The sequence below is a fragment of the Panthera uncia genome (genome assembly GCF_023721935.1).
Source record: "Panthera uncia isolate 11264 chromosome B2 unlocalized genomic scaffold, Puncia_PCG_1.0 HiC_scaffold_24, whole genome shotgun sequence".
NCBI classification, from domain to species: Eukaryota; Metazoa; Chordata; class Mammalia; order Carnivora; family Felidae; genus Panthera; species Panthera uncia.
Genome location: NW_026057580.1, coordinates 102,476,428 through 102,493,103, shown reverse-complemented (window position 1 = coordinate 102,493,103; position 16,676 = coordinate 102,476,428). Strand labels below are relative to the sequence as shown.

Below are 16,676 nucleotides of genomic sequence, written 5' to 3'. Positions count from 1 at the left end.
TCTTTGCAAGTTACCACACGAATCTGTGGTGTGGGCGGGGACCTTGGCAGTTTGGGCATAAGAGAGCAGTAAGATGGCAGGGTCTTTTATGAAGATCGGCTATGACCCCTGGGGGCCAGGTCTCTCTTTCATCTTCTTTGCTCAGGCTTTAGAAGCATGTCAGCTTTGTGGAGTTATCAGGAAAGTCCAAAAATTGAAATCTGTGGTGACTAATTCCACCCCTTAGTAATATTCTTACTCAGTGCGAAGCATATTAGTGTCAAGCTCAACTTAAAACTGCTCAAAGTAGAAGTGATTATTAAATTCTAAAGTAGAAGAAATTCACCTCTAAACACAGAAGAATGCTGGGACCTTCAACACACCCAGATATTGTTAGCCAGCTCTTTGTTGGGGGAAATGAATCATAGGAGAGAAAACTGCACCCCCCCAGGCCTGGCCACACTGTGGGGGGCAGCCGGGCTTCTCCAGATGATGAGGTTGGGACTCAGAGGACATCAACTTCTCAGGATGTGCGGTGTGGGAGGCAGGGGCCGAGGGAGACTGTTCTGGAAGGATGATCTCAAGGGCTTCCAGCCTGGGAGACCAGGAAGACCAGATGCAGTGTTGGGGGCACAGCCGGGTCGGACCCAGGATAGGGAGTCCAGGCTGGTGGGCAAAGGACTGAATCTGGGAGATCAGGCAGGGCAGAAACTGGTGTTTACCGACGTGTGGTGGGGGCCCCCGCGACAGCCCAAGGCATATAGCCAGTGGGTGTCCCCAGCCTACTGGGTGGCTGGATCTGGGGTTGGGACACGGGAAGAGAGCAAGGAGAAGAACCCTCGTGCTAGGAACTTGGGGAGCTGGCACTACCCCGACACACTGCTAGGAAGGGAGGGATTCTTGGGGGGTGGTCAGGACTGGCGGAGGGCAGGGAAACTGGGGGCGGGGGCGGGAGTCTGGGGTTGACACATGGCCCCCTGGCAACTGTGGCTTGGCCACCGGTTCTGAGACTGGTGTGAGTGACTCAGCTCCAGGTTGTACCACACAGAGAGCAGAAGCTGCTGATACTTTTCCCGCCTTGGGCAGAGCTGTCTTAGCAACAGCAGGGTGACTGAGCTCCAAGAGGCAGAGTCAGCAGGAAGGGCCAGCGTGGGCCGGAGCACCCCCACCCCGTGCCTCCCACATTCCAGGTACTTCCGCATCTTCACCCCTCCATGCTTATATTCATGTTATTTTTCTGCCAAGAATGCCCCCTTCCGTGTCCATCTGATGAAAACCTATGTCCCCTTCCAGGCCTGGCACAAATACCTTCACCAGGAAGTACTTCCCGGTCCTATGTGCAATGGCTTTCAGGCTAGACCCTGCTTTCTTGATCTTTATAGCATGCTTTCCCAGGACTGGCATCTTGCAGACATTTAAGCAGTTGCTGAATGTGTTTGTTGAATTTTTCTGTAATTTTCAGTTTATCTATGCTATTTAAATGTTAGTGTTCACAGAAGGGAAATAGTTTTGGAAAATTATTACTGGAAAATCAATGTAAATTAAGTCCTCTTTTCCTTCTCTTCTCAAATAATAAAATTGGAGATCCTTTCTACTGGACGAGGCATGGTACCAAGGCAAGAGAAAATCAATAAGCAAGTGAAAAATGCATTTAAAACTATATAATTCATGGTAATTGTTATTTCTAATACACAATATATACATCTATTTCTATACACAATACATACATGCTGCAAATTAAGCTTTTATAAAATCAATTAAATACCCCTAAAGGCTGAATCTCTGTGAAAAAGTGATGTTCCTGTAAGTGAATCAAGCTATTGATCTGTGGTTACAGAGTTCCCTTCTAGAAGTGTTCACTAAAAACCCCTAAATGTCAGGGGGGCTGGGTGGCTCAGTCGGTTGAGTGTCCGACTTCGGCCCAGGTCATGATCTCGCGGTCTGTGGGTTCGAGCCCTGCATCGGGCTCTGTGCTGACAGCTCAGAGCCCGGAGCCTGTTTCAGATTCTGTGTCTCCCTCTCTCTCTGACCCTCCTCTGTTCATGCTCTGTCTCTCTCCATCTCAAAAATAAATAAACATTAAGAAAAAATTTAAAAAAACCCCTAAATGTCTAAGTTAAAGGGATGTTCACATTTATGTTAATTTAAACTATTTACTCAAAAGCTACAATTGAAACAGTTGTATGTATTCAGTTTTAATTTTTAGACACTATTTCAAAGGTCTAACATGACTGTTCCCTTATACCCCGCACCCCCCACCATAAAGGTATCAGGTGTTTTCTTCTTCTATGTGGATTACCATACAGCGGCATATGATACCTTCGTGATCTATGATGTTTTGTGACCTCAAATTCCTTAGTGAACAGACCATAGGTGGAAAAATAGAATCTACGGATTTTATTTTTCAGCTCTCACCTTTAACTGCAATATATACCACGAGTGCTTAATACCCCCAACCTCTGAGTTAGTGATTAAACACAAAGATTCTTTCGAAGGTCACAGGTTTATGGTGTTAGTGGCGGCTCCGGGGACAGAAGCCTGAATGTCTGTGGTCACTTAGGTAACTGTGGGCAGGTTGTTCACCATCTTTGAATCTCAGCTTCCTCGTTTTAAAATGAGACAAAGACTATTTGTCCTTCTCAACTAGATTCAGAGGATTCAAGAGGACTCAAAGGAGATATGCTGTGTGAAAGTGCTTTATAAACTGTAAATTGCTATGCAAATTATTATTATCTAGAGGCTGTTACTGCTTTTCTGACCCAACTCTATTCAGAGATGACTGAGCTATAATGAGGAGTTTAGTTGTTGGAACACAAATGAATGCACACACACTCACACACCTCATCTAGTACCAATGTGATTAGTGTCTGAGCCTAGGACATGGCTAGTGAAAAAAACCCAAATCTTCATGGAGAACGCGGATGGCAGATGAACCAAAAGCAAGAGGAGTACTATTTTTATAAATGACAGTTGAGTTCTTTAAACAATGTCATTGGTGTCTGTAAATGGATAGTCTGAATTCCTCCCAGCCATAGCTTATGTCTCTGTGAGGTCCCAGAATGTTTTTCAGTTTTGTCATGGCACAGAAGCAATAGGAAGTAGGAAACAGCAGTGGAAATGAGGGATGAAAGACAGCATTTGTTTAATACAGACATTGTAGAGAGATGGATTATTTGTGCAAAACCAGAGTTTTATAGTGTATATATTTTTTTGACCCACATAAACTTATTTCATTATAAAACTCCCTTTACCGCTACCCCATTGGCTCTCCTATAATGTAGTCCGGACTACTACAATCAATTGTACTTGGAATATTTTTGATATTTGTGATCCCATTTTTAGTCCTCAAATTGGACATAATTATACATCTGTGTTCAAGCATTATGTAAACTCCGGACTGCAGATGCAAATTTATTAGGAAACCACAGGCATGTCCTTGAGAAAGTGCAGACACTGCCACCTGCTGGACAAGGTTTGATTTACTCATTTAGCGTTTTGAAGTTAATTTTGCACTTGGGAAACAAACTCAAGGTTTTTCAAGAACTGAATCTTAGGGTCTTACTTGGAATAAAATCCACCAAATCTCTGGACACTCATCCTATATCTAGTAAACAACATGACATGTAACAGTCTGAAAAAGTCAACATTCAGCAAAAGTTAATGGTTAATTGCCCCAATCATATCTCAATAGTGGGTTTCATTTGAAGTTAAAATCTTAGGGGTGCCTGGGTAGCTCAGTTGGTTGGGTGCCCGACTTTTGATTTTGGCTCAGTCATGATCCTGGGGTCATGGGATTGAGCCCTGCATTGGGCTACGTGCTGAGTGTGGAGCCTCCTTAGGATTTTCTCTCTCTCTCTCTCTCTCTTCCCCCTCTCTCTACCTCTCCCTTGAATGGTACATGCTCTCTCTCTAAAATAAAATAAGATAAAATAAAAATAAGATAAAAATAAAGTGGAAATCTTAGCTCCCTGATAATTTTGGCAAGAGTTTGGGCGTAAAAACAAATGATTAAAAAAAATACCTTCAATGACTAGGATGATGTGTGTTTTCAACTTCTGAAGGTGTCACTGTAAGAATACTTCCAATAAACTTATTCCCTATAATTGTTCCAGAAATAGAGTACTAGCCAGAATATAACTGACTCCTCCTAAGTCAAAAATACTATTTCCTAAAGGCATACAATTTTACAGGCCAGCTGTAACTGTCCAAATAGGTCAAGGCTCATCATAGATTCTCTCTCTCTCTCTCCATGTAGAAGTTACAGAGACAGACTGATGTCCTGTTTCTCACAGACACGGGCCCTGTTTCTCTCCTGTGATGTGGTTGGCACCCTAATATTAGCTAATTATTGAACTCTTATCATATGTGAAGCTCTGGGCGAAGGGCTTTATGTGCATTCTGAAGTGGATTGTATTGTTTATGCATCTTATTTTTTTTAAGTTTATTTTGAGAGAGAGAGAGGGCAAGTGGGGGAAGCGGGGAGAGAGAAGGACAGAGGGAGAGAGAAGATCCCGAGCAGGCTTCACGCTGTCAGCATGGAGCCCGACGCGGGACCCCATCTCACGAATCGTGAGATCATGATCTGAGCCGAAATCAAAAATCCGAGGCTTGACTGACTGGGCCACCCAGACACCCCTTGTTTGTTTCATTTTATACAGATGGGGAGACTGAGGCTCAGAGGGATTATACCTTCCTGTGGTGACAGCAGAGAAGTAACAGCTTTACCACCAGGCTGTCTACTCCAGATTCTGTGCTCTAATCATTATGGTATCCTTTCTTCTCAACAGAAATGCATACGGTACAGAAAGAAAGGGATGGACATTGTGACCAGAGAGTTTGAGTTGGTCATCTCCATATCGCCAACCACAGGGAACAGCAGATTCTGAACCTAGAACTCTCCATTTAGGATTCTGTCATGTCCTCTAGGTGGCGATAGCTGCCGTAACTAAATTTGGAAATAATCAATGCAATGGGGACGGTCCAAGGACTGCTGGGGTTTTTTTTTTTGGGGGGGGGGGGAGTACCCTGTAATTGTGCTAACCAACAAAAGGTGGAACATGTCACCTAAAACACTGTGCTTTAGTATCGTAATAATAATCTTTAGAGATCAGTCACCAAAATTGCACTTACCCTGGGTCATATGGGTAGAACCATGGCAGAAAGAGGATTTGAGTCTCCTGTAACTCCCAACTCAGTGTTCTTTCCTTAAAGAATGGCTGTTCTTTATGATACATAGGCCAGGCTTTAATCACTTAGCATTTGTTTAAACCCAGTCTGGCATTTTTATTGACAGATGGATGAAAACTTGAATGTTTCCTGTAGCACATCATATTAACTTTTCTCTTCAACATATTTGCTATTATTTTCTATGTATATGTCCTCAGCTTTAAATACAACAATGCAAATGAACTCAGAGTACATTACTATACTCCTAATAGGAGGTCTGATTATCATTCATGCATAGTTGAAAAAAATGTTTAAATTTGTACTCTATCATCGCTTATAAAAATACTTACATAAAAATATGTATTTTTTTTAAAGCGCTCAGTTTATGAATGAACTCTGCAGAGTTAGTACATAAGTCATTTGTTTGGAATTACACACTTTTCCTTTGTAATGGTTGGTGGCCAGAGTCTCAAGGCAACCCACAGAAGTGTAGTAAATTCCCTACTGTGGCGCCAATGTTTACATTTGTAATGGGAAAAAGTTGAAAATGAATACAAATGTAGTGCTAGTAACGGAAAGTATTTAAAATACGAGCGAAAAGAATTGGACACAGGAGCTTTCGAGCCTCCAAGCGGGAGAAAGATAATGGGGATTAATGTTAGGTCATGAAGTTCCAACGCCTGGATGCTAGGTGGCGCTATTGAATCATAACAGCTCGGTCATTTGCCAAGTCAAGGGACATTCATTTAAGGGCTGTTCCTATCACAGATATTCACATGTTCTCTGCCTTTAATTAATTTGCTTATTTGTTTTGGCTCCTAACACCACTGTGATTTGAGCTCCTAAAGAAATTATGACTAAGAAACATATTGGCGGCTCACAGCATGTCAGTTTTTAAGAGTTAAGGGGAAAAAGTATCCATAAGCACATTAATACTCATGGCTCAGAAACATGTTGAGTTCTGCCTTTTACTTCCACATTTTGGTGGGTGACTATGGATCAACTTCTCAACTTCTCTAGGCTGGCTCCAGTTTCTCACTCTGAAAAGGTTAAGTAGTGAGCAAATATAATCCAGATTAATCAATAAAAAAAGAAATCAGACTGTGTAGGTCGAACAAGTGAGTTTGGCTGTTCTTACCCAACACATCTGTTTGGGACCCAGTTCTCTCTAATTCTAACTCAAAGCAAGGTTGAGTGGAGTTTACTCAGTGGTAAACTTCAGGGTACTTCCCTGGACATCCGCAAGTGCCCCCCTGCCTGGCAAGAAATATCTGAAGAAAAATTCTAGAAAATTCTAGAAATTTCAGAAATATCTGAAGAAAAATTCTAGAAAATTCAAGAAACATTCTCGTGGTTATTCATGTGCTAAAACTCATTGTTATTTTCCTCTTGAGTACTTATTATTATACATTTCTTCTGAGATATGCTAAAGGGGTCTCCGCGGAACCCAGACATTAATAAAAAATAACTTTTTAAGAAAAAATTCTAAAAATTAAGTTCCTCAAATATTTTGGGGAGGAGACAAATTCACTTGTCAGCATACCCTCCTACAAGAAATGCACGAGGTGGGGGCTAACAGTCGAGCTATTACGTAGGAAAGTTACGAACTTCCCTACATGGTTGGCTAGTCAAACAAGCAGTACTATTTGGAAGGAATTAAGAGGTATCATTCCTATCTTGAATAAGTGACAACCCATTTGACTAACAGACGTTAAGTATTTTTACGAGCTCCCCAGACGGTCATTGCTGTAAGTGCTTTTTCTTCAGTAATGAGACTGGTCTAAATATTTTTCGGATTGCTGTAGGGGGATTACTAAAAATCAGCACACACCTACAGTTTAAAAATAACAAGACAAGCGTCAAAGAAAAATGGCCAGTGGAGGGTCTGCATCTCACTCGGGTTCTATGGTCAGTTCATCTACAATGATGCAAGGGTCACTAGATCTCGCAGTGTCTTCGATTTTAGTGTTTCTTCCTTCCGTTCTCTAGGCTATTCAGTTATAAAATTCTTTAAAAAGGGCAAGAGCAATGATTTCGGTGTGCCATAATCCGAGAATTTAGACTAAAAATGGGCTGACGAGGCAGCTCTGGTATGAGATCGCTAAAGTGACTTGAGGTCACTCTTTCCTTTAACCTGGGTGACACCAATGCGCTGAGCACAAGAAAACAGTGCAGGTGCTTAGTCTTTGCAGAGGCTAAAATATAGTGAGAAGCTGGCCAGGAGTGGATGTTCATCTCCTGTCCCCTGCCCCAGGGGATGTGGGACTCCTTGAGACATAGCAGTTGTGGGGCTGCTTGGCTGCCAATGTCACCACACAACAATCTCTCCAGAAGATGCCCGAGAGACCAGAGAACATGGTGGAAAGTTCTGAGCAATCACTCAAGGGTTCAGTTTGTTATATGCATGTCGTGTGGCAGCTGAGAGCGTCACATTGGGGTGGTATTCAAAATATGTGGCAACCAGGTCCACTCAGGACCTGAATTCACAACACTTGCTGAGTGTAGCACTGGGCCAGAGTCCTGAAGACTCACTCTATGCCTGTGAATTACCTCTTTTGTTACCTCACTGTTGGATGAGGGGGCGTGGCAAGGGCAGACAGGGCGGCCAAGTGTGGGCACTGAAGGCAGTATAGGCATATTTCACTATTTTAACCACTAATACGCTGGACTGTGTGAACCGGCCATGCGTCTGTCCCGGCCTTATAGAAACCTTTCATCCCACCACACAGGAGTATTGGAACCCCCTTACCCTCTCTAAGGCGACAAGCCTCAGATTATTTAATATACTCCTAGGCCTAACTCAAAAGGATAATAATCTTTATAAGGTCGAAAGACTTCGGCGGAAGTCACAAGAGCTAATAGTAACTCAATTTTCAGAAATAGGTTCTAAACGTGCTTGTGGATCATGGGACAAAGGCCCAGTTTCTGAGAAGTCATGCATCTAAATGGAGATTATAGTTGAGAAGTCAAGAGGATATCTTCTGACAACAGCACATAAGTGGGCTCTTGGGGCTGGGGTTTTTATTTGTGGTTTATTTGTATTTAAGAAGAACAAAGATAAAATGCCTCACTTATCGGGCCCATGATACTAGTTCCAGATCCAAGGATGGATGGCGTGTGTGATGTAGACTGACCGAAACTCTTCTCAAAGGCTGGGATGAGAGTGTGTTCATTTTTTTGACAACTCTGTGTCTCCAGGGTTTCATTCATGTTGTTTAAAAAATATTTTTGTGATTTTTTATTTTTTAGAGAGAGAGAGCATGAGTGAGGGAGAGGGGCAGAGAGAGAGAGAGAGAGAGAGAGAGAGAGAGAGAGAGAGAATCTAAGCAGGGTCTATGCGCAGCGTGGAGCCCAATGCAGGACTTGATCCCTCGAGCCTGGGATCATGACCTGAGCCAAAACCAAGAGTCAGATGTTCAACCGACTGAGCCACCCAGGCGCCCCTCGTTCACCTGTTATCTCGTACTATGTATCACACACACAAGCGCACACACACATTTGTGCACACACGCACTCATGCACACAAGCATGCTACACAAACAGATAAAGCCAAAGAGTGGAAGTAACGAATAACCTAAACTTTTTCTGCGAAAAAGTCTAACTTAGGGTCAGACCTCACCTTGCACAAAGACCCGAGTTTATGTGATCTTACAGAGCTAAAAATTGGTCACAGCATGGCTCTTCAAATTCTTTAAATTGCCCACTGTTGAAAGGGCAGAGGAAGGCCTACTTTCAAAAAGTGACTAGGGTCGATGATGCTTCCAGCCTTTCAGATTGCATTTCCTGTTGAGGAGACTGACCTGCAGGGCTCGCGTGAAGGTTCCTGGTCATGTGCACGTCAGAATTTACCTCGGAGGGAGAGAGCGGAGACCAGGACAGCACCCACCCGCCAGCTATCTTCCTCCTGCAAACCCCTGGCGGTGGCAGGGGCCACCCGATGTAACAGGGCCCCTCTGGGCAAAGACCAGTTCACGTGGGCATCGGCAACTGCTCCTGGTGCAGGTGGGGTGCGAGGTCCCTGGCTGGTGGTGAACGCGAGGCACCAGGGCTGCGTTTGGGGAACCTTTCATCTGTTTGGGGAACCTCATTTCTACACAGCAGAAGGCTGTCTCCCATTTCAGGATGATGAAACAACAACCAGAGGAGTGAATAAATATGCAAGGCTTGCAGGGCAGCAGTAGATTAAGGAGAATGGGAGAGAAACAACGTTGTTTGCCGTTCTCTCCGGATACGATAATAATGAGAAAAATAAATGATGGGTTTCTGAAAGTAATTATCTTTACAGTGATACCACAGGCACCCTCTGCACTCGTTCTCTGCTGCATTCCATTCCTCGCTTCTATTTGGAAACCACGCCATTCGTTAGAATAAAATCGCTAATTGCGCTTCCAATTTGCTTCTGTGTCTATTCTATTGCCAGCATTGGATATGCCAGAGCGCTTTGTCAGATAGAAGTAGGGCCCAGATACAGGATCACCTGATGGTTCCTTCACACCCACTTCTATCAATGGACTCTGGCAACAGCCCTGGACCAAGGTCAATGCAAATGTTGCCAGCTTCACTTTCCAAAGGGAGAAATGGAGCCAGCGGGCCTTTCACACATGGCAAGTTTAGGTCTGGACCTGAAGCTCCCAGTTTTGGCATCTACATCTGGAGGTGTCTAAGCTTCCTTTGAAGGTCAGGGCAACTTCTCTTCATTAACAGGAGAGAAGGTTCCGCTCTTTTCATTGCCCAAGTCCTGTTCAAGGTGAGTAACCCCCAAAACACCAAAGAGGTTGCTACAGAAGGAATTACCTGGGTCTTTGTAGATACTGAGCACACCCTTGAAGTAATGAGGTAAAAATCTTTCCAGTAAAAGCAGCACATCTTCCAACTCTTCAAGAATCCCCACAAGCAGGAAGTTTTCATTCACGTTCAGTTTTGCTCTTTCAAGGGCCCACTCACCAGGCTCCCTTCGTGGATACAAAAATGATTTCAAATCAAAGATTCATTTTCGAAATGCAGGAACAACATGCTGAGAATGGATCTCTTCAACCCATCCCCCACCATTTGTTTGAGCCCCAATCCCACCTCCTTAAGGATCAGCCCTAATATGGCTGCCGTTGGGAGCCTTCCAGCTGCCATTTGCTTTTCCACCTCTTACCGCTATCATGTTTACCTGTGTGTAACCCTGAGGCCCTGGTCAAAATATTTTTGGGAAGAATACACACACAGGCAATTAGGTCCTATAAACACTGATCAAAGGGGCGATCTGAATGGCTTTTTAATAGAAGGACCAAACCAATAAAGCTAGAAGATATGAAATCTGAAACTTACTGATACAGTAGTTCTATAGAAATCAAAATCAGTTTTAGGTCATCCCTGCTAATCATCTTATTCTTTTAAAGAGTTTAAAGACAAGCTTTTATGTTTTTTGTTTTGTTTTACAGAAGGAAAATGGCCTCATCTCATCTGCAAGGCAGATCTCTGAGCCAAGTGCATTTCTGTGAGGGGGAAAGGATGGGAGTCATGGGAGCTGGGCTCCAGGCATGGCTGGCATTTCCCATCCGAGGGAATTTGGGCAAGCCAGGATTCTCTTTTGAAAAACTGTAATAATAAACCTAACCCAGCTCAAATAATTGAGGGAACAAGGGGACATTTTGAAAGAGTTTTGAAAATCATCGTCTGTGTACCAGGATAAGGCATCATGAGTGCTCTCCCCAGGATTAGGAAATATATAATTAAAAAAAAAAAAAACACTTGAGGGAGTTAGGATCATGTTTCTTGGAATAAATATCTTCACTGTGACAGAAAGTGAGTCATCTGGCCCCAAATCTTCCCAGTGTCTGAAGCACTGACCGTGAACCAGGAGGCACTTATACAGGGGTGAGGATTGGAGTGGGGAGGCCTCCTGAACTCAGGAAGTTTATGATAAAGCAGAAAGCTGACGCTTCTAGTTCCAGATTTCAGACCGTAAACAAAGTCCCGTGTTACAGGAAACTCAGCAAAGCAACAACACACATAATAATTAAGCAGTAATCACTGAGCAGGCCAGAAGTACAATGGATGAGTTGTACTTCAGAAACAGTTTCTTCTCTCGATCTTTTCAGGAACACACTGACCTTCTAGTCAGTGTTCCCTTTGCAGGAAAATGTCACTTCGGCTTTATTTTCCATCACGTGAAGATCATATTCATTGTTACTATCATTTTTTTTCTCCAGGCTACACGTTTGCCTGGTACAATGAACTTAAACTGCAGCGAGAGCAGGCTCACCAGAATCATCTGTGCCCCCACCTCAGGCACTGTGATTAGGTGGGGATTTCTAGCAAGTACCCTGGGGACGCTGATGCAGGAGGTGGGCAGACCACACTCTGAGAGCCTTACTATCTGAGTGAGTCACTTTCTAAAGAAGGTCTTGCATCCAAGGAAGGCTGAGGGGCTGAGGACTAGGAAGCCCATTCCTCTTTTTCTACAAGATGTGTCTCCTGAGAGAGACGCTGTCAGATTTTGGGGTGTGAGTGCCCAGTGTTTCAGACCCAATTAGACAGGGCATGTAGGCAAGGACGGGTGCCGATGAAATACAGGCGCTATGGGGGAGCAGTAGGGTGATGTCCGCTGGTCTTTACTATCTCATGGGCTGAGCAGGGACAGCTATGAGTTAAGAATAAAAAAAGGGTCTGGTTGGCATTTTAGTTACACATCTTTACGGGCGGGTCCCAAGGCCTCTGTCAGACCCTGATCCGTTCATTTCTTCCTACATAGGACATTCAGAGTCTCCAATGCAATCTTTGGAGATTAATAGTAAACATAAACTGAATTCCAGAAGGCCGAGGGAGTAGGCATACAAGAGATTCCCCACGCAGTGCCCCCGGGTGGCTTTCCTGCCATTGTCCGTTTTAGTCTTTACCTGCATCTGGGATGCTGTCCACAAAAATATGGAATGATGTAAAATAATCTGGGGTTGGAACACTCAGGATAGTTTTCAAGAATACACTCATTGATATCCTGGAAGAGAAAACACAGCAGTGAGATGTCTCGCAATCCCTGCAGTGCTTTGTCAAATGCCGTACAGGGTGAGTAAAGTTGATACTTCAGGTCACGCGGGCAAGCCGTGGGGAGATACAGAGAATTCACAGATCTCATGAGAAATCTTTCTCGCTGTCATTTTGCCTCCTGTTCCACTGGCCAGGTGCGCATGCGGTCTGAGCATTTCCAAGATTGCTTGCTCTGTTGGCTAAATTGCATTTCTGCATTTCCCTGTGGCCTGCAGTCTTTAGCTACATGACGAGTATCTTGACAGAACTATTACCCAGGGTACCCACTACCTACCGTAACTTAGACGTTACCAGTCAACCGGTATACAGTTGGCACTTAATAAATATTTGTTGAGTGAACGCAGTGTGGCTTCCTTCTTAATTCATTCTGACTTAATTGGAGATCCCCGTAGAGCCAGCCCTACAGAAATGTATTTCCCTGGGTATCTGTACATCCATCAAATAATGACTGAGTACCTACAGGAGTCACATAAAGGATTTTTAGATTTTGGAGAGGCTGTAAAATAATTTCTAAGGTCATATTAGGTTAGAGAGTGACACGATGTTTGTATACGTTCTCTCACTTTCGAAGGCAACATCTGATTTCTAGATTTTCTATTTCTCTTGTGAGGTTGAACATCACGTCTCTGTCGGTGGGTAAACAGAAAGGCTAAAAGTCAACTTTTATAAGGCAGATTCATTGGCTGCCCTAGAAAAGACATGCCTGGTTCTTAAGTATTTCTAAGGAGAAACAATAATCCAATTTACAACCAAACCAAACAGCTACGGGATGTTTTTCCAGAGAATACTGGCAAGGTAGATCAAGAGTGGATGTAATTCAGAAACATGGTCCCACTGTCAATGAAATTTGAGTCAGTTGAAGCCACTGTATCTGATATGACTGGGGTAGGTGATTAGATATTAAATTTTTTTTTTTTTAGTTCAAGTTGGGAATCAGAAAAATGTACCCCAAACTCTTTTTTTAACAACACTTTCTTTCCCCCCATACCTCTTTGGTTTATATACCAATTAAATAAATTGCACCATTACAGTAACAACTGGAATAAACAGATTCAGCCACAAACACTTTAGCTGAGGACTGGAGTCTACTGTGGGAAGCAGGGGTATACAACTCTCAGAGAGGAATAAACTAGAAGCAAATGGAGTTCATCAGTCCATCCAGCCACGTGTTAAGTGAAGGGTGATGAAGAGTACTTTATTGTGTATGAAAATCCAGTAAAAATGCATGATGTTACACCCAAAATACCTTTCTAAGAAGAATTTGACACAGGGGTATACAGATCTTCCTCAACTTGTGATGCAATTACATCCTAACAGCCCTTTGGAAGTTGAAAATAAGTTTAAAATGCATTGACTACATCTAATCTACCGAATTTCCCAGGTTAGCCTAGCCTCGCCTACCTTAAACGTGCTCAGAACACTGACCTTAGCCTGGGCAAAGTCATCTAACACAAAGCTTATTTTATAATAAAGTGCTGAATATCTCATGTAATTTATTGACTGCTGTACTGAAAGTGAAAAACCGAATGGCTGTTGGGTGCAGAATGGTTGGAGGTGCACAGGTTGTGGGCCCTCCTGATCGCGTGGCTGACCGGGGGTGGGGGGTGGGGGTGGGGGTGGTGACAGTGGCTGTTCACTGCTGTCCAGCATCCTGAGAGAGGCTGGTCCTGGTCCAGGAAGAGATCCAGATTCAAAATTCCAAGTATAGTGTTTACTGAATGCAGATCACTTCTACACCATCCTTAAAGTTGAAAAAAATGTAAGTTGAACCATCTAAAGTTGAGGACCATCTATGTAGGGATAGTCATTGCTACAAGATTATTACAACAAAATGTGGCAGGATTTAAATGTTCGTTAATGGGGGATTGATTCCCTGAGAAGTTACGGTGCATTCCTACAGGGAAATATGGGGCAGCTGGCAAGGACAAGGGAAATCTACACGTACTGTTCTGAAAAGTGTCTGTGATGAATTTTCACATGAAAAAAAGCCAATTACAGGACAATATGCAGGTGTAGGACGATATGAAGATAAACACGTATGTTTACATAAACACAAACATATCTAGACGAATAAGTACCAAACTGTTAAAAGTGGTTCTTTCTGGCAATAGATGTAAAAGATGGGAATACATTGGTTGAACTTGAACTTTATCCTTTTCTGAAATGTTATTTTCAATATAAATGTTGTATATAAAGTATCTTAAGTAAAACATTATTTTACATAAATGCTACTTCTATTGTAATATATGTATTTTACTTTTATCATCAGAAAAAGGAGATTTGCACATTGTAAAACAAATCAAAGCTTGTGGGAGGATGAGTGGGCTTTGCCCTAAGGATGCTCTGACCTCCCTTCCTCCCTTACAGTCTGGGGGACCCCTGGCAGGTGGCATCCCCCAGGGACCCGAGCCTTAGGTCAGAAGGACCCAGTAATTGGGCTGCTGTCTGAAGGAGGGAGCCAGGAGCTGGGTGCGGAGCAGAGCACAGGAGATCCCTGGCCAGGGCAGGGATGATCAGAGGTGGAGACTTCACGCCAAAGGGCTGAGTAGGTTGGTGGTGGTTTAGGGGGTGTCGAGAGATGTGTCTCATACACTGTCACCGCCCGCCACCCAGAGACCCGTCTTAATAGGAGGGGCGGGCGACAGAGCCTGCCAAAGCCGCCCAGAGAGTCCACAGCATCCATGCTTCTCCAGAGCTCACTTTACAGTTTCCTTTGAATGAGAGCTGTGTCACTATTTGTTTAGGTGGGAAGTCCATGAGAGCACACACTGTCTGCTCACTGTGTCTCCAGCACTTAGCACCCTGCCTGGAAAAAGCAGGCGTGCAATAAATACTCAGCAAATAGATGAACAAATGGCAGAAGGAAAAAGCCTCGACACACAGCCGGGATGCTGTCCCCGGTGACCCTGGCCTGGAGCTTAACAGGATCAGACGGAGGACGTCAGCATCGGCTGGTGGGGGCGGGAGCAGGGAGGGCTCAGGAGGTGCAGGGGCCTGTGAAGGTCATTTCCCTATTGGAATCCACAAATAACCCTACAAGGTCAATTTATGGGAAGACATAAATTCCTAGTTTAAGAAGTGCCGTTAGCAATTTTTCTTTTCTTAGATCAAGGCATGTCCCGGGGGATTTTAGAGTTCCATTTGAGCCCATTAGAGGTTGATGAATGGTGTTGACCACAACCATCCTATGGAAATGCTATGGGAGGACATAAATAAAAGATGACTCAGGTGTAAGGTCAAAAAAGAGCAGAAAATGAGCTGTGAAGACCCACACATTTAGCTGCCTGCGGCTTAGCCACAGTGACGAGGGACACTTCACCGCAGCTCAAGGACGAGGGGGCCTCAGGAAACTGCTCCTGGCCACTCACACAGTCCACTCTTCCTGGACCTGAGACCCTCCGTGAGTGGCCTTTGGTGTCCAGGGAAACTGAAGGGGACAAGTGTCAACACAGCTGCTCATACAATTTCCTGCGACAGGTGTGACGGACTCCCCAGGACCATTGGGTTTCTCCCCGTGTTAATGGTGTTATCGTTGGTGTTCAGGCTTCTGCCAGCCTGTGTTGTTTGACAGTTGTTTTTATTTTTATTTTATTACTTTTTTATGGTCACCCTTTTATACAGGAGTTGTGTGTGTATATGTATATATACACATATATATATGTATATATATGTATATACACATACATATATGTATATATATGTATATATACACATACATATATGTGTATACACACACATATATACATATATATATGTGTATACACACACAATTATTTCAGGATAAGGTTGCTTTAAATAGCTTTCATCTTTATTGAAGCTTGACAGCTTTGCTCTAAGATGGTCATCATGGTGATGACGTTAGCTAAGCGGGCCAGCACTTGCCCTGATTTGTTCATCCGGTGCCTGGATGCTGGCAGATACCACGGGCTCCCACAGCGCCCTCCTCTGCTCACGTCTTGCCCTCTTTTAAGATTGGGTCTGAACATAAGTCCCTACTCTGCTCATATTCTCACATTATTAGGGAAATGAGACATTATAAGTGAACATCCCAGATAACTATGAGAATCCTTTTTGTGGTCAAAACTGCCAAAAAAAATTAGACCAATTTTGGTGAAACTTACTCTAAACTGTACTATTTGAAAAAACATACGCTTATACCATCTAGGGATTTGTGTGTGTGTGGGGGGGGGGTGGGCGGTGGTGTTACAGGGAAACCATCTTTTATTGATTTCCTCCTGTAACCTTTCACAGGACGGATTGTGAAGAACAACACTCACCTTCTGAGTGCCAACAGGGCCCCTTTGACAGGAAAGGCCAGTCACGACATCCAGACCCCAGAGTTATTCCTGATCTCTCTCTCTACACCCAGCTCCGCATCCACTCGATTGCCCAGCCCTGCACCAGTTTCCTAATCTGCACCCTTCTACCCATTACACCCTACAGCCCCCGTTCTGCGCCTCTCCAGTTAGAATCTCCTCTTCCCCTGCCCTCCCCCC

General features: G+C 43.8%; 1 protein-coding gene across 1 annotated transcript in view; it reads right to left on the bottom strand.

Moving 5' to 3' along the window:
• Window positions 1-16,676, bottom strand: part of UST (uronyl 2-sulfotransferase) — a 193,033-nt gene that overhangs the window by 41,744 nt on the left and 134,613 nt on the right. The window contains exons 6-7 of the mRNA XM_049654668.1: window positions 12,033-12,130; window positions 9,940-10,097 (exon numbers count right to left, since the gene is read on the bottom strand). Of these exons, the coding sequence (XP_049510625.1) occupies window positions 9,940-10,097; window positions 12,033-12,130 (256 nt within the window). The remainder of the gene's footprint in view (window positions 1-9,939; window positions 10,098-12,032; window positions 12,131-16,676) is intronic.